General features: G+C 49.6%; 2 protein-coding genes across 2 annotated transcripts in view; both read right to left on the minus strand.

Annotated features, from left to right (window-relative positions):
- The window catches only part of LOC311145954 (beta-mannosidase-like), a 51,176-nt gene extending 42,592 nt beyond the window's left edge, over positions 1-8,584 (minus strand). Inside the window, exon 1 of the mRNA XM_084182357.1 lies at positions 8,179-8,584. Within this exon, the coding sequence (XP_084038483.1) occupies positions 8,179-8,394 (216 nt within the window). The 5' untranslated portion in view covers positions 8,395-8,584. The remainder of the gene's footprint in view (positions 1-8,178) is intronic.
- Positions 8,585-12,318: 3,734 nt separating this feature from the next.
- The window catches only part of LOC311146048 (ubiquitin-conjugating enzyme E2 D2-like), a 35,979-nt gene continuing 21,500 nt past the window's right edge, over positions 12,319-26,797 (minus strand). Inside the window, exon 7 of the mRNA XM_084182501.1 lies at positions 12,319-13,370. Coding sequence (XP_084038627.1) covers positions 13,325-13,370 — 46 coding nt within the window. The 3' untranslated portion in view covers positions 12,319-13,324. The remainder of the gene's footprint in view (positions 13,371-26,797) is intronic.

The following is a 26,797-nucleotide window of genomic DNA, read 5'->3' on the forward strand; positions in this document are numbered from 1 at the left end:
TTTTTAGATCGGGCAGCAGGCTCAATCAACCAATGACAACATTGGTGGAACTCTCCCGGCGGGAAAAATTCTAAATACCGCTATAGTGCATAATTATGTCTGAAACACCCTCTAATCACTCAGGATTTCGTAGGGAGACTGGAAAAACACCCCACATAGTGTCTCGCAGGTGAAGTTCCCACTGAATATCTTACTTAAAAGCTAAAAAGGTTTTGAAGGGGAATAATAACACTGTACTCTATATAGCCATTGAAACGTGTAAATGCCTGCTGAGCTTTATCCAACTGTCTCACACCATCACAACCATAAACATCAACGCATTTTACTCCATCGTTTGTAAACAATGTAATTGTAAATAAACACTTCATAGCTTCAAAACATGGTTAAAACTTTCATTTTGATCTTATGGATTGAGCCGTCCTTGCATCCATGGCTCAGTCTATGAATTTGAAGAGGTCAAGGGGCAGGGTACAGTAGACAGGGAAGAGGTCAGGGGGCAGGGTACAGTAGACAGGGAAGGGGTCAGGGGGCAGGGTACAGTAGACAGGGAAGAGGTCAGGGGGCAGGGTACAGTAGACAGGGAAGAGGTCAGGGGGCAGTAGACAGGGAAGAGGTCAGGGGGCAGGGTACAGTAGACAGGGAAGAGGTCAGGGGGCAGGGTACAGTAGACAGGGAAGAGGTCAGGGTACAGTAGACAGGGAAGGGGTCAGGGGGCAGGGTACAGTAGACAGGGAAGAGGTCAGGGGGAAGGGTACAGTAGACAGGGAAGAGGTCAGGGTACAGTAGACAGGGAAGAGGTCAGGGGGCAGGGTACAGTAGACAGGGAAGAGGTCAGGGTACAGTAGACAGGGAAGAGGTCAGGGTACAGTAGACAGGGAAGAGGTCAGGGGGCAGGGTACAGTAGACAGGGAAGAGGTCAGGGTACAGTAGACAGGGAAGAGGTCAGGGGGAAGGGTACAGTAGACAGGGAAGAGGTCAGGGGGCAGGGTACAGTAGAAAGGGAAGAGGTCAGGGGGAAGGGTACAGTAGACAGGGAAGAGGTCAGGGGGCAGGGTACAGTAGACAGGGAAGAGGTCAGGGGGCAGGGTACAGTAGACAGGGAAGAGGTCAGGGGGCAGGGTACAGTAGACAGGGAAGAGGTCAGGGGGCAGGGTACAGTAGACAGGGAAGAGGTCAGGGGGCAGGGTACAGTAGAAAGGGAAGAGGTCAGGGGGAAGGGTACAGTAGACAGGGAAGAGGTCAGGGGGCAGGGTACAGTAGAAAGGGAAGAGGTCAGGGGGCAGTAGACAGGGAAGAGGTCAGGGGGCAGGGTACAGTAGACAGGGAAGAGGTCAGGGGGCAGGGTACAGTAGACAGGGAAGAGGTCAGGGGGCAGGGTACAGTAGACAGGGAAGAGGTCGGGGGGGGAGGGTCCAGTAGACAGGGAAGAGGTCAGGGGGCAGGGTACAGTAGACAGGGAAGAGGTCAGGGGGCAGTAGACAGGGAAGAGGTCAGGGGGCAGGGTACAGTAGACAGGGAAGGGGGCAGGGTACAGTAGACCGGGAAGAGGTCAGGGGGCAGGGTACAGTAGAAAGGGAAGAGGTCAGGGGGAAGGGTACAGTAGACAGGGAAGAGGTCAGGGTACAGTAGACAGGGAAGAGGTCAGGGGGCAGGGTACAGTAGACAGGGAAGAGGTCAGGGGGCAGGGTACAGTAGAAAGGGAAGAGGTCAGGGGGCAGGGTACAGTAGACAGGGAAGGGGGCAGGGTAGAGTAGACAGGGAAGAGGTCAGGGGGCAGGGTACAGTAGAAAGGGAAGAGGTCAGGGGGCAGGGTACAGTAGACAGGGAAGAGGTCAGGGGGCAGGGTACAGTAGACAGGGAAGAGGTCAGGGGGCAGGGTACAGTAGACAGGGAAGAGGTCAGGGGGCAGGGTACAGTAGAAAGGGAAGAGGTCAGGGGGAAGGGTACAGTAGACAGGGAAGAGGTCAGGGGGCAGGGTCCAGTAGACAGGGAAGAGGTCAGGGGGCAGGGTACAGTAGACAGGGAAGAGGTCAGGGGGCAGGGTCCAGTAGACAGGGAAGAGGTCAGGGGGCAGTAGACAGGGAAGAGGTCAGGGGGCAGGGTACAGTAGAAAGGGAAGAGGTCAGGGGGCAGGGTACAGTAGACAGGGAAGAGGTCAGGGGGCAGGGTCCAGTAGACAGGGAAGAGGTCAGGGGGCAGTAGACAGGGAAGAGGTCAGGGGGCAGGGTACAGTAGACAGGGAAGGGGGCAGGGTACAGTAGACAGGGAAGAGGTCAGGGGGCAGGGTACAGTAGACAGGGAAGAGGTCAGGGGGCAGGGTACAGTAGAAAGGGAAGAGGTCAGGGGGAAGGGTACAGTAGACAGGGAAGAGGTCAGGGGGCAGGGTACAGTAGACAGGGAAGAGGTCAGGGGGCAGGGTCCAGTAGACAGGGAAGAGGTCAGGGGGCAGGGTACAGTAGACAGGGAAGAGGTCAGGGGGCAGGGTACAGTAGACAGGGAAGAGGTCAGGGGGCAGGGTACAGTAGACAGGGAAGAGGTCAGGGGGCAGGGTACAGTAGACAGGGAAGAGGTCAGGGGGCAGTAGACAGGGAAGAGGTCAGGGGGCAGGGTACAGTAGACAGGGAAGAGGTCAGGGGGCAGTAGACAGGGAAGGGGTCAGGGGGCAGGGTACAGTAGACAGTGAAGAGGTCAGGGTACAGTAGACAGGGAAGAGGTCAGGGGGCAGGGTACAGTAGACAGGGAAGAGGTCGGGGGGCAGGGTCCAGTAGACAGGGAAGAGGTCAGGGGGCAGGGTACAGTAGACAGGGAAGAGGTCAGGGGGCAGTAGACAGGGAAGAGGTCAGGGGGCAGGGTACAGTAGACAGGGAAGGGGGCAGGGTACAGTAGACAGGGAAGAGGTCAGGGGGCAGGGTACAGTAGAAAGGGAAGAGGCCAGGGTACAGTAGACAGGGAAGAGGTCAGGGGGCAGGGTACAGTAGACAGGGAAGGGGGCAGGGTACAGTAGACAGGGAAGAGGTCAGGGGGCAGGGTACAGTAGACAGGGAAGAGGTCAGGGTACAGTAGACAGGGAAGAGGTCAGGGGGCAGGGTACAGTAGACAGGGAAGGGGGCAGGGTACAGTAGACAGGGAAGAGGTCAGGGGGCAGGGTACAGTAGAAAGGGAAGAGGTCAGGGGGCAGGGTACAGTAGACAGGGAAGGGGGCAGGGTAGAGTAGACAGGGAAGAGGTCAGGGGGCAGGGTACAGTAGAAAGGGAAGAGGTCAGGGGGCAGGGTACAGTAGACAGGGAAGAGGTCAGGGGGCAGGGTACAGTAGACAGGGAAGAGGTCAGGGGGCAGGGTACAGTAGAAAGGGAAGAGGTCAGGGGGAAGGGTACAGTAGACAGGGAAGAGGTCAGGGGCAGGGTACAGTAGAAAGGGAAGAGGTCAGGGGGCAGGGTACAGTAGACAGGGAAGAGGTCAGGGGGCAGGGTACAGTAGACAGGGAAGGGGGCAGGGTACAGTAGACAGGGAAGAGGTCAGGGGGCAGGGTACAGTAGACAGGGAAGAGGTCAGGGGGCAGGGTCCAATAGACAGGGAAGAGGTCAGGGGGCAGGGTACAGTAGACAGGGAAGAGGTCAGGGGGCAGGGTACAGTAGACAGGGAAGAGGTCAGGGGGCAGGGTCCAGTAGACAGGGAAGAGGTCAGGGGGCAGGGTCCAGTAGACAGGGAAGAGGTCAGGGTACAGTAGACAGGGAAGAGGTCAGGGGGCAGGGTACAGTAGACAGGGAAGAGGTCAGGGGGCAGGGTACAGTAGACAGGGAAGAGGTCAGGGGGCAGGGTACAGTTGAAGAGGTCAGGGGGCAGGGTACATTAGACAGGGAAGAGGTCAGGGGGCAGGGTCCAATAGACAGGGAAGAGGTCAGGGGGCAGGGTACAGTAGACAGGGAAGAGGTCAGGGGGCAGGGTACAGTAGACAGGGAAGAGGTCAGGGGGCAGGGTACAGTAGACAGGGAAGAGGTCAGGGGGCAGGGTACAGTAGACAGGGAAGAGGTCAGGGGGCAGTAGACAGGGAAGAGGTCAGGGGGCAGTAGACAGGGAAGAGGTCAGGGGGCAGTAGACAGGGAAGAGGTCAGGGGGCAGTAGACAGGGAAGAGGTCAGGGGGCAGGGTACAGTAGACAGGGAAGAGGTCAGGGGGCAGGGTACAGTAGACAGGGAAGAGGTCAGGGGGCAGGGTCCAGTAGACAGGGAAGAGGTCAGGGGGCAGGGTACAGTAGACAGGGAAGAGGTCAGGGGGCAGTAGACAGGGAAGAGGTCAGGGGGCAGGGTACAGTAGACAGGGAAGAGGTCAGGGGGCAGGGTACAGTAGACAGGGAAGAGGTCAGGGGGCAGGGTACAGTAGACAGGGAAGAGGTCAGGGGGCAGGGTACAGTAGACAGGGAAGAGGTCAGGGGGCAGGGTACAGTAGACAGGGAAGAGGTCAGGGGGCAGGGTACAGTAGACAGGGAAGAGGTCAGGGGGCAGGGTACAGTAGACAGGGAAGAGGTCAGGGGGCAGGGTACAGTAGACAGGGAAGAGGTCAGGGGGCAGGGTACAGTAGACAGGGAAGAGGTCAGGGGGCAGGGTACAGTAGACAGGGAAGAGGTCCGGGGGCAGGGTACAGTAGACAGGGAAGAGGTCAGGGGGCAGGGTACAGTAGACAGGGAAGAGGTCAGGGGGCAGGGTACAGTAGACAGGGAAGAGGTCAGGGGGCAGGGTCCAATAGACAGGGAAGAGGTCAGGGGGCAGGGTACAGTAGACAGGGAAGAGGTCAGGGTCCAATAGACAGGGAAGAGGTCAGGGGGCAGGGTACAGTAGACAGGGAAGAGGTCAGGGTACAGTAGACAGGGAAGAGGTCAGGGTACAGTAGACAGGGAAGAGGTCAGGGGGCAGGGTACAGTAGACAGGGAAGAGGTCCGGGGGCAGGGTACAGTAGACAGGGAAGAGGTCAGGGGGCAGGGTACAGTAGACAGGGAAGAGGTCAGGGGGCAGGGTACAGTAGACAGGGAAGAGGTCAGGGGGCAGGGTACAGTAGACAGGGAAGGGGTCAGGGGGCAGGGTACATTAGACAGGGAAGAGGTCAGGGGGCAGGGTACAGTAGACAGGGAAGAGGTCAGGGGTCAGGGTACAGTAGACAGGGAAGGGGTCAGGGGGCAGGGTACAGTAGACAGGGAAGAGGTCAGGGTCAGGGTACAGTAGACAGGGAAGGGGTCAGGGGGCAGTAGACAGGGAAGAGGTCAGGGGGCAGGGTCCAGTAGACAGGGAAGAGGTCAGGGGGCAGGGTACAGTAGACAGGGAAGGGGTCAGGGGGCAGGGTACAGTAGACAGGGAAGAGGTCAGGGGGCAGGGTACAGTAGACAGGGAAGAGGTCAGGGTACAGTAGACAGGGAAGAGGTCAGGGGGAAGGGTACAGTAGACAGGGAAGAGGTCAGGGGGCAGTAGACAGGGAAGAGGTCAGGGGGCAGGGTACAGTAGACAGGGAAGGGGTCAGGGGGCAGTAGACAGGGAAGAGGTCAGGGGGCAGGGTCCAGTAGACAGGGAAGAGGTCAGGGGGCAGGGTACAGTAGACAGGGAAGGGGTCAGGGGGCAGGGTACAGTAGACAGGGAAGAGGTCAGGGGGCAGGGTACAGTAGACAGGGAAGAGGTCAGGGTACAGTAGACAGGGAAGAGGTCAGGGGGAAGGGTACAGTAGACAGGGAAGAGGTCAGGGGGCAGTAGACAGGGAAGAGGTCAGGGGGCAGGGTACAGTAGACAGGGAAGAGGTCAGGGGGCAGGGTACAGTAGACAGGGAAGAGGTCAGGGGGCAGGGTACAGTAGACAGGGAAGAGGTCAGGGGGCAGGGTACAGTAGACAGGGAAGAGGTCAGGGTACAGTAGACAGGGAAGAGGTCAGGGTACAGTAGACAGGGAAGAGGTCAGGGGGCAGGGTACAGTAGACAGGGAAGAGGTCAGGGGGCAGGGTACAGTAGACAGGGAAGAGGTCAGGGGGCAGGGTACAGTAGACAGGGAAGAGGTCAGGGGGCAGGGGATGTTTATGAGGGGGAAGGCAGAAGGAAGTGTGCGACATTAAAAAGAGCACTGACAACAACAAAAGGAATCTACAGTAATATCAGGCATGGGAACTATTCAGATTGTAATTATACAACATGGAATTCAACACGCTACATTTTAATCCCAGATGTACATTTATAAAACTCCCTAGGTCAGCCAATTACTATGAAAAGACTACACAAACGTATATTTAATGTCTAATCATCTATAGTAGGGCTGGGTAGTATACCTTATTTCACTATATACCGGAATTGATACACGGACCGGTTTGGCTTTCTACTTTACCTTCTAAAACGACACTTGAATGTTTGGTTTGTTAAATGTGATACGCTGTGTGTAACGTCCATTTTCATAATTTACTACTTGAATCATCTACGTCTCTCTCTCCCTCTCTACACAGACCTAGCCCCGCCCCCTGTCACTCAAGGAGCACATGTGTTGTTCCTCGACCACGAGACGCTTGCGTTCAGTCGGCATGGTCAATGCAGCGCATGCAACAATGATGCTGTTTCCACTTTGCTTCTTAATATAAATCCACAAGCGTTCTATAATTACACTATTAGTTTGTGTTTCTTACATCTGCAAACAGCTAGTTTGTCTTTTCTTAGCAAGTTGTGGCTAAATTGTGTTAGCCACTAATGCTAATAGCTAGCTAGCTAATAAATGTACTGAGTCAGAGCAAACATAGCTTGCTGATACCAGTGATGGTGTCGGTTTGAACAACAGACCAAAGAGGATCAGGTGAAGCATGAATACAGTAGCTACATGAAGTAGCTAAGAGAAAATATTTAATGTAGCAAAAGATTATAGGGTCCCCTAGGAAACACTGACCAACACTTTGGTTCCTACCCTGTCACAATAACTCCTCCCTGGCATTTTCATTAGTTGTCATGTCAAACAACACTGTATTCAAAGTGCCAACTACTATATTCTAACTATATAATTTGAATAATCATTCTATTTCCATGATTCCAACAGCTCACCCAAGTGTTTAGAAGTGTCAGAGCACCTTACCGATCACTGCACCTGTACACAGCCCATCTGTAATTAGCCCCCCCCAACTACCTCATCCCCATATTGTTATTTATTTTGCTCATTTGCACCCCAGTATCTCTATTTGCACATCATCTCTTGCACATCTATCATTCCAGTGTTAAAACTAATTGTAATTATTTTGCCCTATGGCCTATTTATTGCCCTACCTCCATACCTTACTACATTTGCACACACTGTATATATATTTTCTGTTGTATTTTTGACTTTATGTTTTTTACCCCATATGTAACTCTGTGTTGTTGTTTTTATCGCACTGCTTTGCTTTATCTTGGCCAGGTCGCAGTTGTAAATGAGAACTTGTTCTCAACTGGCTTACCTGGTTAAATAAAGGTTAAATAAATAATAATAATAAAAAATAAATATAGAATCACAAGTCAAATCGCAAATGCAACATTTGGTTAAAAATAAGGCCTTGATTTTTTTCCAAAATCGTGCAGCCCTACAGTGCAGGAAATGCAAAAAATGTATAAAAATGCTGGAAATTATTTTTGGTTGAAGTTTAATTGAACAGTATAAAAATAATCAGAATGGAGAAAGACCCACTGAAATAACTTAGTGACGTATGTGTTGCCACAACCTAGCGTCACGCACCACTCATAAAGAAAATATAGAATTTGTATTATTCAAAAACATAAAACACCGTCAAATTAGAAAAATACCATTTGATATTTTGGACACAAGTTCAATAATTATATTTATCAACAGAGATGCAGAAGGTGTAAAGGAGAAGAAGTGAAGTGTCGGTTCAAAGTTGTAAAAAATGCATTATTAAAGGAGCCTGACTTCTGTTTCATGATGATGAATTGACGATGAAATAACCACCATATTACAGCGATCATGTTGGTTTTGGTGAGGACCACTTTTTGTGATTACTATACGTAAACTGGCCAGTAGATGACGATAGTATTGGTGACTGCTTTCCTTTCGACCCCCACTCGCCCATCCTCCGGTCGCCATATTGGGCTGTAGCTACCCCCTTCTCGCTCACCTGGCTAATCTTAAAATAATCAGTACAAACCAAAAGGGGAAGACGGAAGACATCACGACTCTTCTCACCTTGATAAAGCCCTGTTTCAGGAGAGCTGAGTGTACACACCCCGGTACCTCTGCAGGAAGCGACAGAGACCCATTTGAGTTCTGTATGGTCCATTCCCCGTTCAGGCTGAGTTGCTGCTGCTCTTCTCTGGAAACATTGTATCCGAAAAGGACGTGAAAACTCCAGACATAATAAAGGACAACAAAAATGCTTCCTCTTTTTCTAAACGCGCTCATGTTGTGGCTTCTGCAGCGAAAAGTATCTAGTCAGGTTTCGAACATTTAATACGAACCAAATGATTTATCAACATGTATTACTGCATAAAAATAAAAAAACGTTTAACATCAAACACTGATTATAAACGTTATAAAAACGCTGTATGTTCTCAGTACAAACTGCTTCTTTCTTGTTGTTAAAAAATCATGTGACCATACATATCAGCTGATCCATGGCACATCACGTGGCAACATCTTCTTCTTCTATGGTATATTGGCGATCGCACAATTTAATGTGCATTCCGCCACCTACTGTGCGGGATGGAAACAGGATTCCCCAAAATGGAATCAAAATACCCCCCAGAAACTACCAAATAAATATATATATATATATATATATTAACTAAACTAAAATCAAACAATTTTTCTGGAAACAAATGTATAAAACAGATCTGATCCCTACACAGGCTCAAGGGGAACCTGGGAGGGCTGTTCTTCCGACGCCAGTACCACTTGCAAGTCTTCACTTTTCTGCCGCACCCACAATAATATCGAGTTTCTTAGATTTCTTTGAGACTTGTGCCGTACAGTTTATAACCGTGGCAATGAACGCCACAAAATCCACCTTTTTAACACACAGGGTATCTTGTGACTGGCAGAAAACATTTCATTTTACATTTACATTTTAGTCATTTAGCAGACGCTCTTATCCAGAGCGACTTACAGGAGCAATTAAGGTTAAGTGCCTTGCTCAAGGGCACATTTACGTCATTTAGCAGACGCTCTAGTCCAGAGCGACTCACAAATTGATGCATTCACCCTATAGCCAGTGGGATAACCACTTTACAATTTTTTGGGGGGGGGGGGGTAGAAGGATTACTTTATCCTATCCCAGGTATTCCTTAAAGAGGTGGGGTTTCAAATGTCTCCGGAAGGTGGTGAGCGACTCCGCTGTGTGTGTGTGGGGGGGGGGGGGGGTAGAAGGATTACTTTATCCTATCCCAGGTATTCCTTAAAGAGGTGGGGTTTCAAATGTCTCCGGAAGGTGGTGAGCGACTCCGCTGTGTGTGTGTGGGGGGGGGGGGGGGGTAGAAGGATTGCTTTATCCTATCCCAGGTATTCCTTAAAGAGGTGGGGTTTCAAATGTCTCCGGAAGGTGGTGAGTGACTCCGCTGTGTGGGGGGGGGGGGGGGGGTAGAAGGATTACTTTACATTTCCTACAGGCTGTAGCGTCCTCTACCATATCTTCACTAACATCACTTGTTTTCTCAATTATTTTAATCGCCTCCGCATAGAAGATTCGATTGGTCGCTCTAACTTTTGCCACTCCTGCACCCTTCCAGGGCACTCCAGGAACGGGATGATGATCCCCACCACAATTGCAACACCGTCGTCCTTCTACACAGCGTTCTTCAATAGACTATGTCCGTCTGCATACTCTTGAAAAATTGCCAAATCCTTTACAATTGTTACACTGCAGTGGTTTGGGGAGGAAAGCGCTCACATTGTTACACTGCAGTGGTTTGGGGAGGAAAGCGCTCACATTGTTACACTGCAGTGGTTTGGGGAGGAAAGCGCTCACATTGTTACACTGCAGTGGTTTGGGGAGGAAAGCGCTCACATTGTTACACTGCAGTGGTTTGGGGAGGAAAGCGCTCACATTGTTACACTGCAGTGGTTTGGGGAGGAAAGCGCTCACATTGTTACACTGCAGTGGTTTGGGGAGGAAAGCTCTCACAGCGTATCTTACATAACCAAGCTTCACATGCGCAGGTATTTGCTCTTTATCTCAAAACCACAGGACCGACAGACTTTCTTATTTTTCTCCATTCACCCAGCGGGTCAGACGCCGGGCACCAACATTCACCCAGCGGGTCAGACGCCAGGCACCAACCACACCTGGAATTCTCTTCAGGTACTCAACCTGAACATCCGTCGTCACCCCTGAGATGACTCCTTTGACGGGTGCTCTTCTCCGAAGTTCAAAACACAAAACTTCTGTTGTCCGGATTCTTTTGAGGCCTCACTGCAATTCTTCAGAAATACAATGAATCAAAATAAGACCACTCCTGGTCACTCTGACAGACTGCACTTTTCCCAGCACCTACTTCACCATTCGACACCTCAAACAGGTCTCCCACATACGCATCTTTACTCAACAAACGCTTCCCAACAAGAAGCGATTCATTATCATTCATACACGTATCCTCCACTCCGATTTTAGACAACTTCCTTTTTGTTCCAGTTTTAGATACTACTGTTGTCCATTCAGAACCTTCATCTTCACCAACTTTTCTCGACCCGCTGCTTGATTCGAACTCATCATCCACTTCTGCCATATTTCCCAATGTGGCAACATCAAAACAGGTTTGGAGCAAAATTATTTCCTTCCTCTCATTGGTCAGATGGATCATGATTTATAATAATCAGTGCTTTACAATATGCAATAATAGCCATTAGGAATTTACATGATATACTGAAAGCCTATGGAATTTACATGATATCCTGAAAGCCTATGGAATTTACACATCTCTTTTCTGATGGCAGGGATTCGTTTCAATGGATTAACCTGGGGTCTTTCTTACTTTATTCATATAAATATGACACTGCTTGATACTACCAGGGCTGTGCACAGACCTTTTGGGGGGAATGTGCAAAAAAAAAATATATATATATATTTTCCTGCAACTGCGGTCCCAGGCTCAGACTGGGCAGTTATTCCAAGAAGAGGGGAAAGCAGCACAATCTGACGAGGAGGGAAAGCAGCACAATCTGACGAGGAGGGAAAGCAGCACTATCTGACGAGGAGGGAAAGCAGCACAATCTGACGAGGAGGGAAAGCAGCACAATCTGACGAGGAGGGAAAGCAGCACAATCTGACGAGGAGGGAAAGCAGCACAATCTGACGAGGAGGGAAAGCAGCACAATCTGACGAGGAGGGAAAGCAGCACAATCTGACGAGGAGGGAAAGCAGCACAATCTGACGAGGAAAGTATTTTTTCTAAACCATTTTGAACTCAAATAAATGCTGAATTTATTAACAATGACCAACACAATTCCATTCAAAATAGAAGATTGTTTCTTACAATTGTGGAAAGCCGTTTTAACATCCACACAGTGTATTAGCTACACCCATCTAGTACTGGGCCTACCCCCCACGTTGCCTCCAGAACAGCCTGGACGGGTGACCAGCCTGGACGGGTGACCAGCCTGGACGGGTGACGCCAGGCAGGATGGGGCCATGGACTCACGCAGCTTAAGCAAAATCCTGACTCTCCCATCAGCATGATGCAACAGGAACCAGACTTAATCGGACCAGGCGATATTTTTCCACTCCTCAATTGTGTTCACTGGAGCCACTTCTTGTTTTTAGTTGATAGGAGTGTAACCCGGTGTGGTCGTCTGCTGCCCATCCATGACAAGGCAAGGACCGACGAGTGCCGTTCTGCGCCGTTAATTGCCTGTTTGTGACCTGCCTTCTAGCTGCCACTGACTGGATGTTTTTTGGTCTGCCTACGGCGGCCTTTCTCAATAGCAAGGCTATGCTCACTGAGTCTGTACATAGTCAAAGCAATTACATTTTAATCGATGGCAATTTGAAGAGATCCTGAGGCCCATTTTCTTAAGGTATCTGCATATCTGTATTCCCAGTCACGTAAAATCCATAGATTAGGGCCTAATGAATATATATCAATTGACAGTTGCATGTATATTTTTGTTCAGTATAGTGAGACATGAACTGGGTAGATAGTGGAGTCAAAGATTATCAATATACATTACTGATTTCCTCTTCGTTCAGTGCTGCCTGACTCTCCTCCCCCCCCCCCCCCACTCTAGGACCCCCCCCCCCCCCCCCCCAACCACTACATATAAACTCAACAGATCGCACACAGGTGTATATAGATCATTTACAGTAGCCAACGATAAAATTGGTAAGAATCTACAAAGTGTTTATGATTTAACTTTTATTGATGGGAAAACTAAAAAAAGGCAACAGAGGCACCAGTTGATAAGTTCAACCGTTAGCTCTGCATAACGTCTCAGGGCTACAAGAAGACAGTGTTTTAGGTAGGTGACTTAACTATAAGCTCTCAACTTCTAAAACCATCAAAAAGATAAAAGCTTTAATTTAATATTTTTTTTTACCCCATTTGCCCTGCAATGTATCCACTTCATATGGATACCACCCCCCTATTACTTATATCTCCATTAACATGCATAAAATACATTACATTTCTTATATTTTCCTGACTGTGGATGTTGTTGACTCATACCGCAGCATTGTCTGTCTGTTCACACATCTGGTTATGACGTGGTAAATATTCTCTCAGGCCATGGGGGGGGGGGGGGGGGGGGGGGGGGTCGATAACAATATTAAAAGCATTACACTGCTGCCAAACGAAATGGCACCCTATTCCCTATATAGTGCACTACTTTTGACCAGGATCCATAGGGATATTCCCGTAGTAGGGTTCTGGTCAAAAGTAGTGCACTATATATATATAGGGAATCGGGTGCCATTTCAGACAGCCAACATCACACACACCAGTGGGTGTATCCTGAAGAGACATGTCTGTCGGTCTGTCCGGTCCGATCAGGTGCCTTTAACGTCTTGTGGTTTAGTCTGATAACCAAGGAGGCCAGCGCAGGCAGGCCAGCCGGCACGGCTGTGTACTGTTGTTGCATGCTCAACACGGAGAGTTCAGAACCCATGAAAGACTTTACATTACATTTTTTTTTTGGTTTTTTCCCCCCACTTAAAATGAAAATGGTACACGCCGACTGTCCAAGCAGGAAACACTATCTTTTTAATAGCACATGAATGAAAGAGTGAAAATGGGAGCAAAATGGGTCTAATTCAATAACAAAAACGAGAAGAAAAAAAATTAAAACCAGCAATTGAAGTTTGACTCCAGCTACGACGACGTTCTCCTTCAGATGATCCGTGTCATCACATGGCGTATTTCTGCGTCCATTCTCTTGCTATTCTGCTGTATCTGTAGGAGAGAGAACACAATACATGATGCGGTCCAAATGGCACCCTGTTCCCTATATATTACACTACTTTTGACCAGGGTCAGAAAGGGGGCCATTTGGGACGCAAACAAATCTAGCTGTTCATCAGGAAATCCAAAACAGACAGTCATCAGAGCAGGTTCATCTGTATAGAACAAATGAACGGCGCCGGAGATTGCTGCCGTTTTACGGAATCCTAACCAATGGTGCTATTTTGTGTGTTTTTTTCCCCATTGTTTGTAGCTTATTTTGTACATGTTTCTGCCAACCGTCTCTTATGACCGAAAAGAGTTTCTGGACATCAGAACAGCGATTACTCACCTCCAACTGGACAATGATTTTTTTCTTTAACGAGTCGAACGCGAAGGATTTAATGCTGATACCAGACCAGGCCCAAATCCCCGTCATTCACATGAAGAAGAGACGCCGATACAGGGGACGCAGGTCCGGGTGCCTTGTGAGAATTAGTCGGCGAGTGGGTAACGCGCCTCTACCATTCGTCCTATTGGCCAACTTCCAATCACTGGAGAATAAACTGGATGAGCTCCGTTCGAGACTATACTACCAACGGGACATTAAAAACTGTAATATCTTATGTTTCACCGAGTCGTGGCTGAACGACGACATGGATAATATACAGTTGGCTGGGTTTTCTGTGCATCGGCAGGACAGAACAGCTGCCTCCGGTAAGACGAGGGGCGGCGGTCTATGTCCATTTGTCAATAACAGCTGGTACGCAAAATCTAATATTAAGGAAGTCTCGAGGTTTTGCTCGCCTGAGGTAGAGTATCTCATGATAAGCTGTAGACCCACTATCTACCAAGAGAGTTTATCTATATTTTTCATAGCTGTATATTTATCACCACAAACTGATGTTGGCACTAAGATTGCACTCAATGAGCTGTATAAGGCCATAAGCAAACAGGAAAACGCTCATCCAGGTGACACTCCTATTGGCCGAGGACTTTAATGCAGGGAAACTTAAATCCGTTTTACCTCATTTCTACCAGCATGTCACATGTGCAACCAGAGGGGGGGGGGGGGAAACTAGACCACCTTTACACAACACAGACGTGTACAAAGCTCTCTCACGCCCTCCAAATGGCAAATCTGACCGTAATTCTATCCTCCTGATTCCTGCTTACAAGCAAAAACTAAAGCAGGAAGCACCAGTGACTCACTCAATGCAGAAGTGGTCAGATGACGCAGATGCTAACCTACAGGACTGTTTTGCTAGCACAGACTGGAATATGTTCTGGGATTCATACGATGGCATTGAGGAGTACACCGCATCAGTCACCGGCTTCATTAATAAGTGCGCCGATGACGTCGTCCCACAGTGACTGTACATACAGACCCCAACCAGAAGCCATGGATTACAGGCAACAGCCGCACTGCACTAAAGGATAGAGCTGCAGCTTTCAAGGAGCGGGACTCTAACCCGGACGCTTATAAGAAATCCCACTATGCCCTCCGACGAACCATCAAACAGGCAAAGTGTCAACACAGGACTAAGATTGAATCCTACTACACCGACTCCGACGCTCATCTGATGTGGCAGGGCTTGAAAACTATTACGGACTACAAAGGGAAGCCCAGCCACGAGCTGCCCAGTGACACGAGCCTACCAGATGAGCTAAATTACTTCTAAGTTCAATTCGAGGCAAGTAACCCTGAAGCATGCATGAGAGCACCAGCTGTTCTGGACGACTGTATGATCACGCTCTCCGTAGCAGATGTGACTAAGACCTATAAAACCGGTCAACATTCACAAGGCCGCAGGGCCAGACAGATTACCAGTACATGCACTCAGAGCATGCACTGATCAACTGGCAAGTGTCTACACTGACATTTTCAACCTGTCCCTGACCGAGTCTGTAATACCTACATGTTTCAAGTAGACCACCATAGTCCCTATGCCCAAGAACACCAAGGTAACCTGCCTAAATGACTAACGACCCGTAGCACTCACGTCTGTAGCCATGAAGTGCTTTGAAAGGTTGGTCATGGCTCACAACACCACCATCATCCCAGAAACACTAGATCCACTCCAATTCACATACCACCCCAACAGATCGACAGATGACGCAATCTCCATTGCACTCCACACTGACCTTTCCCACCTGGACAAAAGGAACACCTAAATGAGAATGCTGTTAATTGACTACAGCTCAGTGTTCAACACCATAGTGCCCTCAAAGCTCATCACTAAGCTAAGGACCCTGGGACTAAACACCTCCCTCTGCAACTGGATCCTGGACCTCCGGACGGGCCGCCCCCAGGTGGTAAGGGTAGGCAACAACACATCTGCCACGCTGATCCTCAACACGGGGGCCCCTCAGGGGTGCGTGCTCAGTCCCCTCCTGTGATCCCTGTTCACCCACGACTGCGTGGTCAAGCACGACTCCAACACCATCATTAAGTTTACTGACGACACAACAGTGGTAGGCCTGATCACTGACAACGATGAGACAGCCGATAGGGAGGAGGTCAGAGACCTGGCAGTGTGGTGCCAGGACAACAACCTCTCCCTCAACGTGATCAAGACAAAGGAGATGATTGTGACAGGAAAAGGAGGGCCGACCATCGAGAGCATCCTGACTGGTTGCATCACCGCCTGGTATGGAAACTGCTCAGCCTCCGACCGCAAGGCACCACAGAGGGTAGTGTGTACGGCCCAGTACATAACTGGGGCCAAGCTTCCTGCCATCCAGGACCTCTATACCAGGCGGTGTCAGAGGAAGGCCCTAAAAATTGCCAAAGATTCCAGCCACCCTAGTCATAGACTGTTCTCTGCTACCACAAGGCAAGCGGTACTGGAGCGCCAAGTCTAGGTCCAAAAGCCTTCTTAACAGCTTCTACCCCCAAGCCATAAGACTCCTGAACATCTAATCATGGCTACCAGGACTGGCTACCCCCCCCCCCCCCCTTTCATTATTTTACTTTAGTTCCTTACTAATCAGTGACCAGGGCCTGTATTCATAAGGAGGGGAGGGGAGTTCCTTACTAATCAGTGACCAGGGCCTGTATTCATAAGGAGGGGAGGGGAGTTCCTTACTAATCAGTGACCAGGGCCTGTATTCATAAGGAGGGGAGGGGAGTTCCTTACTAATCAGTGACCAGGGCCTGTATTCATAAGGAGGGGAGGGGAGTTCCTTACTAATCAGTGACCAGGGCCTGTATTCATAAGGAGGGGAGGGGAGTTCCTTACTAATCAGTGACCAGGGCCTGTATTCATAAGGAGGGGAGGGGAGTTCCTTACTAATCAGTGACCAGGGCCTGTATTCATAAGGAGGGGAGGGGAGTTCCTTACTAATCAGTGACCAGGGCCTGTATTCATAAGGAGGGGAGGGGAGTTCCTTACTAATCAGTGACCAGGGCCCTGTATTCATAAGGAGGGGAGGGGAGTTCCTTACTAATCAGTGACCAGGGCCTGTATTCATAAGGAGGGGAGGGAGTTCCTTACTAATCAGTGACCAGGGCCTGTATTCATAAGGAGGGGAGGGGAGTTCCTTACTAATCAGTGACCAGGGCCTGTATTCATAAGGAGGGGAGGGGAGTTCCTTACTAATCAGTGACCAGGGCCTGTATTCATAAGGAGGGGAGGGGAGTTCCTTACTAATCAGTGACCAGGGCCTGTATTCATAAGGAGGGGAGGGGAGTTCCTTACTAATCAGTGACCAGGGCCTGTATTCATAAGGAGGGGAGTTCCTTACTAATCAGTGACCAGGGCCTGTATTCATAAGGAGGGGAGTTCCTTACTAATCAGTGACCAGGGCCTGTATTCATAAGGAGGGGAGGGGAGTTCCTTACTAATCAGTGACCAGGGCCTGTATTCATAAGGAGGGGAGGGGAGTTCCTTACTAATCAGTGACCAGGGCCTGTATTCATAAGGAGGGGAGTTCCTTACTAATCAGTGAACAGGGCCTGTATTCATAAGGAGGGGAGGGGAGTTCCTTACTAATCAGTGACCAGGGCCTGTATTCATAAGGAGGGGAGGGGAGTTCCTTACTAATCAGTGACCAGGGCCTGTATTCATAAGGAGGGGAGGGGAGTTCCTTACTAATCAGTGACCAGGGCCTGTATTCATAAGGAGGGGAGGGGAGTTCCTTACTAATCAGTGACCAGGGCCTGTATTCATAAGGAGGGGAGGGGAGTTCCTTACTAATCAGTGACCAGGGCCTGTATTCATAAGGAGGGGAGGGGAGTTCCTTACTAATCAGTGACCAGGGCCTGTATTCATAAGGAGGGGAGTTCCTTACTAATCAGTGACCAGGGCCTGTATTCATAAGGAGGGGAGTTCCTTACTAATCAGTGACCAGGGCCTGTATTCATAAGGAGGGGAGGGGAGTTCCTTACTAATCAGTGACCAGGGCCTGTATTCATAAGGAGGGGAGGGGAGTTCCTTACTAATCAGTGACCAGAGCCTGTATTCATAAGGAGGGGAGTTCCTTACTAATCAGTGACCAGGGCCTGTATTCATAAGGAGGGGAGGGGAGTTCCTTACTGATCAGTGACCAGGGCCTGTATTCATAAGGAGGGGAGGGGAGTTCCTTACTAATCAGTGACCAGGGCCTGTATTCATAAGGAGGGGAGGGGAGTTCCTTACTAATCAGTGACCAGGGCCTGTATTCATAAGGAGGGGAGTTCCTTACTAATCAGTGACCAGGGCCTGTATTCATAAGGAGGGGAGTTCCTTACTAATCAGTGACCAGGGCCTGTATTCATAAGGAGGGGAGTTCCTTACTAATCAGTGACCAGGGCCTGTATTCATAAGGAGGGGAGTTCCTTACTAATCAGTGACCAGGGCCTGTATTCATAAGGAGGGGAGTTCCTTACTAATCAGTGACCAGGGCAAGTATTCATAAGGAGGGGAGTTCCTTACTAATCAGTGACCAGGGCCTGTATTCATAAGGAGGGGAGGGGAGTTCCTTACCAATCAGTGACCAGGGCCTGTATTCATAAGGAGGGGAGGGGAGTTCCTTACTAATCAGTGACCAGGGCCTGTATTCATAAGGAGGGGAGGGGAGTTCCTTACTAATCAGTGACCAGGGCCTGTATTCATAATGAGGGGAGGGGAGTTCCTTACTAATCAGTGACCAGGGCCTGTATTCATAAGGAGGGGAGTTCCTTACTAATCAGTGACCAGGGCCTGTATTCATAAGGAGGGGAGGGGAGTTCCTTACTAATCAGTGACCAGGGCCTGTATTCATAAGGAGGGGAGGGGAGTTCCTTACTAATCAGTGACCAGGGCCTGTATTCATAAGGAGGGGAGTTCCTTACTAATCAGTGACCAGGGCCTGTATTCATAAGGAGGGGAGTTCCTTACTAATCAGTGACCAGGGCCTGTATTCATAAGGAGGGGAGTTCCTTACTAATCAGTGACCAGGGCCTGTATTCATAAGGAGGGGAGTTCCTTACTAATCAGTGACCAGGGCAAGTATTCATAAGGAGGGGAGTTCCTTACTAATCAGTGACCAGGGCCTGTATTCATAAGGAGGGGAGGGGAGTTCCTTACCAATCAGTGACCAGGGCCTGTATTCATAAGGAGGGGAGGGGAGTTCCTTACTAATCAGTGACCAGGGCCTGTATTCATAAGGAGGGGAGGGGAGTTCCTTACTAATCAGTGACCAGGGCCTGTATTCATAATGAGGGGAGGGGAGTTCCTTACTAATCAGTGACCAGGGCCTGTATTCATAAGGAGGGGAGTTCCTTACTAATCAGTGACCAGGGCCTGTATTCATAAGGAGGGGAGGGGAGTTCCTTACTAATCAGTGACCAGGGCCTGTATTCATAAGGAGGGGAGGGGAGTTCCTTACTAATCAGTGACCAGGGCCTGTATTCATAAGGAGGGGAGTTCCTTACTAATCAGTGACCAGGGCCTGTATTCATAAGGAGGGGAGGGGAGTTCCTTACTAATCAGTGACCAGGGCCTGTATTCATAAGGAGGGGAGTTCCTTACTAATCAGTGACCAGGGCCTGTATTCATAAGGAGGGGAGGGGAGTTCCTTACTAATCAGTGACCAGGGCCTGTATTCATAAGGAGGGGAGGGGAGTTCCTTACTAATCAGTGACCAGGGCCTGTATTCATAAGGAGGGGAGGGGAGTTCCTTACTAATCAGTGACCAGGGCCTGTATTCATAAGGAGGGGAGGGGAGTTCCTTACTAATCAGTGACCAGAGCCTGTATTCATAAGGAGGGGAGTTCCTTACTAATCAGTGACCAGGGCCTGTATTCATAAGGAGGGGAGGGGAGTTCCTTACTGATCAGTGACCAGGGCCTGTATTCATAAGGAGGGGAGGGGAGTTCCTTACTAATCAGTGACCAGGGCCTGTATTCATAAGGAGGGGAGGGGAGTTCCTTACTAATCAGTGACCAGGGCCTGTATTCATAAGGAGGGGAGTTCCTTACTAATCAGTGACCAGGGCCTGTATTCATAAGGAGGGGAGTTCCTTACTAATCAGTGACCAGGGCCTGTATTCATAAGGAGGGGAGTTCCTTACTAATCAGTGACCAGGGCCTGTATTCATAAGGAGGGGAGTTCCTTACTAATCAGTGACCAGGGCAAGTATTCATAAGGAGGGGAGTTCCTTACTAATCAGTGACCAGGGCCTGTATTCATAAGGAGGGGAGGGGAGTTCCTTACCAATCAGTGACCAGGGCCTGTATTCATAAGGAGGGGAGGGGAGTTCCTTACTAATCAGTGACCAGGGCCTGTATTCATAAGGAGGGGAGGGGAGTTCCTTACTAATCAGTGACCAGGGCCTGTATTCATAATGAGGGGAGGGGAGTTCCTTACTAATCAGTGACCAGGGCCTGTATTCATAAGGAGGGGAGGGGAGTTCCTTACTAATCAGTGACCAGGGCCTGTATTCATAAGGAGGGGAGGGGAGTTCCTTACTAATCAGTGACCAGGGCCTGTATTCATAAGGAGGGGAGGGGAGTTCCTTACTAATCAGTGACCAGGGCCTGTATTCATAAGGAGGGGAGTTCCTTACTAATCAGTGACCAGGGCCTGTATTCATAAGGAGGGGAGGGGAGTTCCTTACTAATCAGTGACCAGGGCCTGTATTCATAAGGAGGGGAGTTCCTTACTAATCAGTGACCAGGGCCTGTATTCATAAGGAGGGGAGGGGAGTTCCTTACTAATCAGTGACCAGGGCCTGTATTCATAAGGAGGGGAGGGGAGTTCCTTACTAATCAGTGACCAGGGCCTGTATTCATAAGGAGGGGAGGGGAGTTCCTTACTAATCAGTGACCAGGGCCTGTATTCATAAGGAGGGGAGTTCCTTACTAATCAGTGACCAGGGCCTGTATTCATAAGGAGGGGAGTTCCTTACTAATCAGTGACCAGGGCCTGTATTCATAAGGAGGGGAGTTCCTTACTAATCAGTGACCAGGGCCTGTATTCATAAGGAGGGGAGGGGAGTTCCTTACTAATCAGTGACCAGGGCCTGTATTCATAAGGAGGGGAGGGGAGTTCCTTACTAATCAGTGACCAGGGCCTGTATTCATAAGGAGGGGAGTTCCTTACTAATCAGTGACCAGGGCCTGTATTCATAAGGAGGGGAGGGGAGTTCCTTACTAATCAGTGACCAGGGCCTGTATTCATAAGGAGGGGAGGGGAGTTCCTTACTAATCAGTGACCAGGGCCTGTATTCATAAGGAGGGGAGTTCCTTACTAATCAGTGACCAGGGCCTGTATTCATAAGGAGGGGAGTTCCTTACTAATCAGTGACCAGGGCCTGTATTCATAAGGAGGGGAGTTCCTTACTAATCAGTGACCAGGGCCTGTATTCATAAGGAGGGGAGGGGAGTTCCTTACTAATCAGTGACCAGGGCCTGTATTCATAAGGAGGGGAGGGGAGTTCCTTACTAATCAGTGACCAGGGCCTGTATTCATAAGGAGGGGAGTTCCTTACTAATCAGTGACCAGGGCCTGTATTCATAAGGAGGGGAGTTCCTTACTAATCAGTGACCAGGGCCTGTATTCATAAGGAGGGGAGGGGAGTTCCTTACTAATCAGTGACCAGGGCCTGTATTCATAATGAGGGGAGGGGAGTTCCTTACTAATCAGTGACCAGGGCCTGTATTCATAAGGAGGGGAGTTCCTTACTAATCAGTGACCAGGGCCTGTATTCATAAGGAGGGGAGGGGAGTTCCTTACTAATCAGTGACCAGGGCCTGTATTCATAAGGAGGGGAGGGGAGTTCCTTACTAATCAGTGACCAGGGCCTGTATTCATAAGGAGGGGAGGGGAGTTCCTTACTAATCAGTGACCAGGGCCTGTATTCATAAGGAGGGGAGGGGAGTTCCTTACTAATCAGTGACCAGGGCCTGTATTCATAAGGAGGGGAGTTCCTTACTAATCAGTGACCAGGGCCTGTATTCATAAGGAGGGGAGGGGAGTTCCTTACTAATCAGTGACCAGGGCCTGTATTCATAAGGAGGGGAGGGGAGTTCCTTACTAATCAGTGACCAGGGCCTGTATTCATAAGGAGGGGAGTTCCTTACTAATCAGTGACCAGGGCCTGTATTCATAAGGAGGGGAGTTCCTTACTAATCAGTGACCAGGGCCTGTATTCATAAGGAGGGGAGTTCCTTACTAATCAGTGACCAGGGCCTGTATTCATAAGGAGGGGAGTTCCTTACTAATCAGTGACCAGGGCCTGTATTCATAAGGAGGGGAGGGGAGTTCCTTACTAATCAGTGACCAGGGCCTGTATTCATAAGGAGGGGAGGGGAGTTCCTTACTAATCAGTGACCAGGGCCTGTATTCATAAGGAGGGGAGGGGAGTTCCTTACTAATCAGTGACCAGGGCCTGTATTCATAAGGAGGGGAGGGGAGTTCCTTACTAATCAGTGACCAGGGCCTGTATTCATAAGGAGGGGAGTTCCTTACTAATCAGTGACCAGGGCCTGTATTCATAAGGAGGGGAGTTCCTTACTAATCAGTGACCAGGGCCTGTATTCATAAGGAGGGGAGTTCCTTACTAATCAGTGACCAGGGCCTGTATTCATAAGGAGGGGAGTTCCTTACTAATCAGTGACCAGGGCCTGTATTCATAAGGAGGGGAGTTCCTTACTAATCAGTGACCAGGGCCTGTATTCATAAGGAGGGGAGTTCCTTACTAATCAGTGACCAGGGCCTGTATTCATAAGGAGGGGAGTTCCTTACTAATCAGTGACCAGGGCCTGTATTCATAAGGAGGGGAGTTCCTTACTAATCAGTGACCAGGGCCTGTATTCATAAGGAGGGGAGTTCCTTACTAATCAGTGACCAGGGCCTGTATTCATAAGGAGGGGAGGGGAGTTCCTTACCAATCAGTGACCAGGGCCTGTATTCATAAGGAGGGGAGGGGAGTTCCTTACTAATCAGTGACCAGGGCCTGTATTCATAAGGAGGGGAGGGGAGTTCCTTACTAATCAGTGACCAGGGCCTGTATTCATAATGAGGGGAGGGAGTTCCTTACTAATCAGTGACCAGGGCCTGTATTCATAAGGAGGGGAGTTCCTTACTAATCAGTGACCAGGGCCTGTATTCATAAGGAGGGGAGGGGAGTTCCTTACTAATCAGTGACCAGGGCCTGTATTCATAAGGAGGGGAGGGGAGTTCCTTACTAATCAGTGACCAGGGCCTGTATTCATAAGGAGGGGAGGGGAGTTCCTTACTAATCAGTGACCAGGGCCTGTATTCATAAGGAGGGGGAGTTCCTTACTAATCAGTGACCAGGGCCTGTATTCATAAGGAGGGGAGGGGAGTTCCTTACTAATCAGTGACCAGGCCTGTATTCATAAGGAGGGGAGTTCCTTACTAATCAGTGACCAGGGCCTGTATTCATAAGGAGGGAGGGGAGTTCCTTACTAATCAGTGACCAGGGCCTGTATTCATAAGGAGGGGAGGGGAGTTCCTTACTAATCAGTGACCAGGGCCTGTATTCATAAGGAGGGGAGGGGAGTTCCTTACTAATCAGTGACCAGGGCCTGTATTCATAAGGAGGGGAGTTCCTTACTAATCAGTGACCAGGGCCTGTATTCATAAGGAGGGGAGTTCCTTACTAATCAGTGACCAGGCCTGTATTCATAAGAGGGGAGGGGAGTTCCTTACTAATCAGTGACCAGGGCCTGTATTCATAAGGAGGGGAGTTCCTTACTAATCAGTGACCAGGGCCTGTATTCATAAGGAGGGGAGTTCCTTACTAATCAGTGACCAGGGCCTGTATTCATAAGGAGGGGAGTTCCTTACTAATCAGTGACCAGGGCCTGTATTCATAAGGGAGGGGAGTTCCTTACTAATCAGTGACCAGGGCCTGTATTCATAAGGAGGGGAGTTCCTTACTAATCAGTGACCAGGGCCTGTATTCATAAGGAGGGGAGTTCCTTACTAATCAGTGACCAGGGCCTGTATTCATAAGAGGGAGGGGAGTTCCTTACTAATCAGTGACCAGGGCCTGTATTCATAAGGAGGGGAGTTCCTTACTAATCAGTGACCAGGGCCTGTATTCATAAGGAGGGGAGGGGAGTTCCTTACCAATCAGTGACCAGGGCCTGTATTCATAAGGAGGGGAGGGGAGTTCCTTACTAATCAGTGACCAGGGCCTGTATTCATAAGGAGGGGAGGGGAGTTCCTTACTAATCAGTGACCAGGGCCTGTATTCATAATGAGGGGAGGGGAGTTCCTTACTAATCAGTGACCAGGGCCTGTATTCATAAGGAGGGGAGTTCCTTACTAATCAGTGACCAGGGCCTGTATTCATAAGGAGGGGAGGGGAGTTCCTTACTAATCAGTGACCAGGGCCTGTATTCATAAGGAGGGAGGGGAGTTCCTTACTAATCAGTGACCAGGGCCTGTATTCATAAGGAGGGGAGGGGAGTTCCTTACTAATCAGTCTAATCAGTGACCAGGGCCTGTATTCATAAGGAGGGGAGGGGAGTTCCTTACTAATCAGTGACCAGGGCCTGTATTCATAAGGAGGGGAGGGGAGTTCCTTACTAATCAGTGACCAGGGCCTGTATTCATAAGGAGGGGAGGGGAGTTCCTTACTAATCAGTGACCAGGGCCTGTATTCATAAGGAGGGGAGGGGAGTTCCTTACTAATCAGTGACCAGGGCCTGTATTCATAAGGAGGGGAGGGGAGTTCCTTACTAATCAGTGACCAGGGCCTGTATTCATAAGGAGGGGAGGGAGTTCCTTACTAATCAGTGACCAGGGCCTGTATTCATAAGGAGGGGAGTTCCTTACTAATCAGTGACCAGGGCCTGTATTCATAAGGAGGGGAGGGGAGTTCCTTACTAATCAGTGACCAGGGCCTGTATTCATAAGGAGGGGAGTTCCTTACTAATCAGTGACCAGGGCCTGTATTCATAAGGAGGGAGGGGAGTTCCTTACTAATCAGTGACCAGGGCCTGTATTCATAAGGAGGGGAGGGAGTTCCTTACTAATCAGTGACCAGGGCCTGTATTCATAAGGAGGGGAGGGGAGTTCCTTACTAATCAGTGACCAGGGCCTGTATTCATAAGGAGGGGAGGGGAGTTTCCTTACTAATCAGTGACCAGGGCCTGTATTCATAAGGAGGGGAGTTCCTTACTAATCAGTGACCAGGGCCTGTATTCATAAGGAGGGAGGGGAGTTCCTTACTAATCAGTGACCAGGGCCTGTATTCATAAGGAGGGGAGGGGAGTTCCTTACTAATCAGTGACCAGGGCCTGTATTCATAAGGAGGGGAGTTCCTTACTAATCAGTGACCAGGGCCTGTATTCATAAGGAGGGAGGGGAGTTCCTTACTAATCAGTGACCAGGCCTGTATTCATAAGGAGGGGAGGGGAGTTCCTTACTAATCAGTGACCAGGGCCTGTATTCATAAGGAGGGGAGTTCCTTACTAATCAGTGACCAGGGCCTGTATTCATAAGGAGGGGAGTTCCTTACTAATCAGTGACCAGGGCCTGTATTCATAAGGAGGGGAGTTCCTTACTAATCAGTGACCAGGGCCTGTATTCATAAGGAGGGGAGTTCCTTACTAATCAGTGACCAGGGCCTGTATTCATAAGGAGGGGAGGGGAGTTCCTTACTAATCAGTGACCAGGGCCTGTATTCATAAGGAGGGGAGGGAGTTCCTTACTAATCAGTGACCAGGGCCTGTATTCATAAGGAGGGGAGTTCCTTACTAATCAGTGACCAGGGCCTGTATTCATAAGGAGGGGAGTTCCTTACTAATCAGTGACCAGGGCCTGTATTCATAAGGAGGGAGGGGAGTTCCTTACTAATCAGTGACCAGGGCCTGTATTCATAAGGAGGGGAGTTCCTTACTAATCAGTGACCAGGGCCTGTATTCATAAGGAGGGGAGGGGAGTTCCTTACTAATCAGTGACCAGGGCCTGTATTCATAAGGAGGGGAGTTCCTTACTAATCAGTGACCAGGGCCTGTATTCATAAGGAGGGGAGGGGAGTTCCTTACTAATCAGTGACCAGGGCCTGTATTCATAAGGAGGAGGGGAGTTCCTTACTAATCAGTGACCAGGGCCTGTATTCATAAGGAGGGGGAGTTCCTTACTAATCAGTGACCAGGGCCTGTATTCATAAGGAGGGGAGTTCCTTACTAATCAGTGACCAGGGCCTGTATTCATAAGGAGGGGAGTTCCTTACTAATCAGTGACCAGGGCCTGTATTCATAAGGAGGGGAGGGGAGTTCCTTACTAATCAGTGACCAGGGCCTGTATTCATAAGGAGGGGAGGGGAGTTCCTTACTAATCAGTGACCAGGGCCTGTATTCATAAGGAGGGGAGGGAGTTCCTTACTAATCAGTGACCAGGGCCTGTATTCATAAGGAGGGAGGGAGTTCCTTACTAATCAGTGACCAGGGCCTGTATTCATAAGGAGGGGAGTTCCTTACTAATCAGTGACCAGGGCCTGTATTCATAAGGAGGGGAGTTCCTTACTAATCAGTGACCAGGGCCTGTATTCATAAGGAGGGGAGTTCCTTACTAATCAGTGACCAGGGCCTGTATTCATAAGGAGGGGAGTTCCTTACTAATCAGTGACCAGGGCCTGTATTCATAAGGAGGGGAGGGGAGTTCCTTACTAATCAGTGACCAGGGCCTGTATTCATAAGGAGGGAGTTCCTTACTAATCAGTGACCAGGGCCTGTATTCATAAGGAGGGGAGTTCCTTACTAATCAGTGACCAGGGCCTGTATTCATAAGGAGGGGAGTTCCTTACTAATCAGTGACCAGGGCCTGTATTCATAAGGAGGGGAGGGAGTTCCTTACTAATCAGTGACCAGGGCCTGTATTCATTATTCATAAGGAGGGGGGGAGTTCCTTACTAATCAGTGACCAGGGCCTGTATTCATAAGGAGGGGGAGTTCCTTACTAATCAGTGACCAGGGCCTGTATTCATAAGGAGGGGAG

This window comes from Coregonus lavaretus (genome assembly GCF_964263955.1).
Source record: "Coregonus lavaretus genome assembly, chromosome: 18".
Taxonomy (NCBI): domain Eukaryota; kingdom Metazoa; phylum Chordata; class Actinopteri; order Salmoniformes; family Salmonidae; genus Coregonus; species Coregonus lavaretus.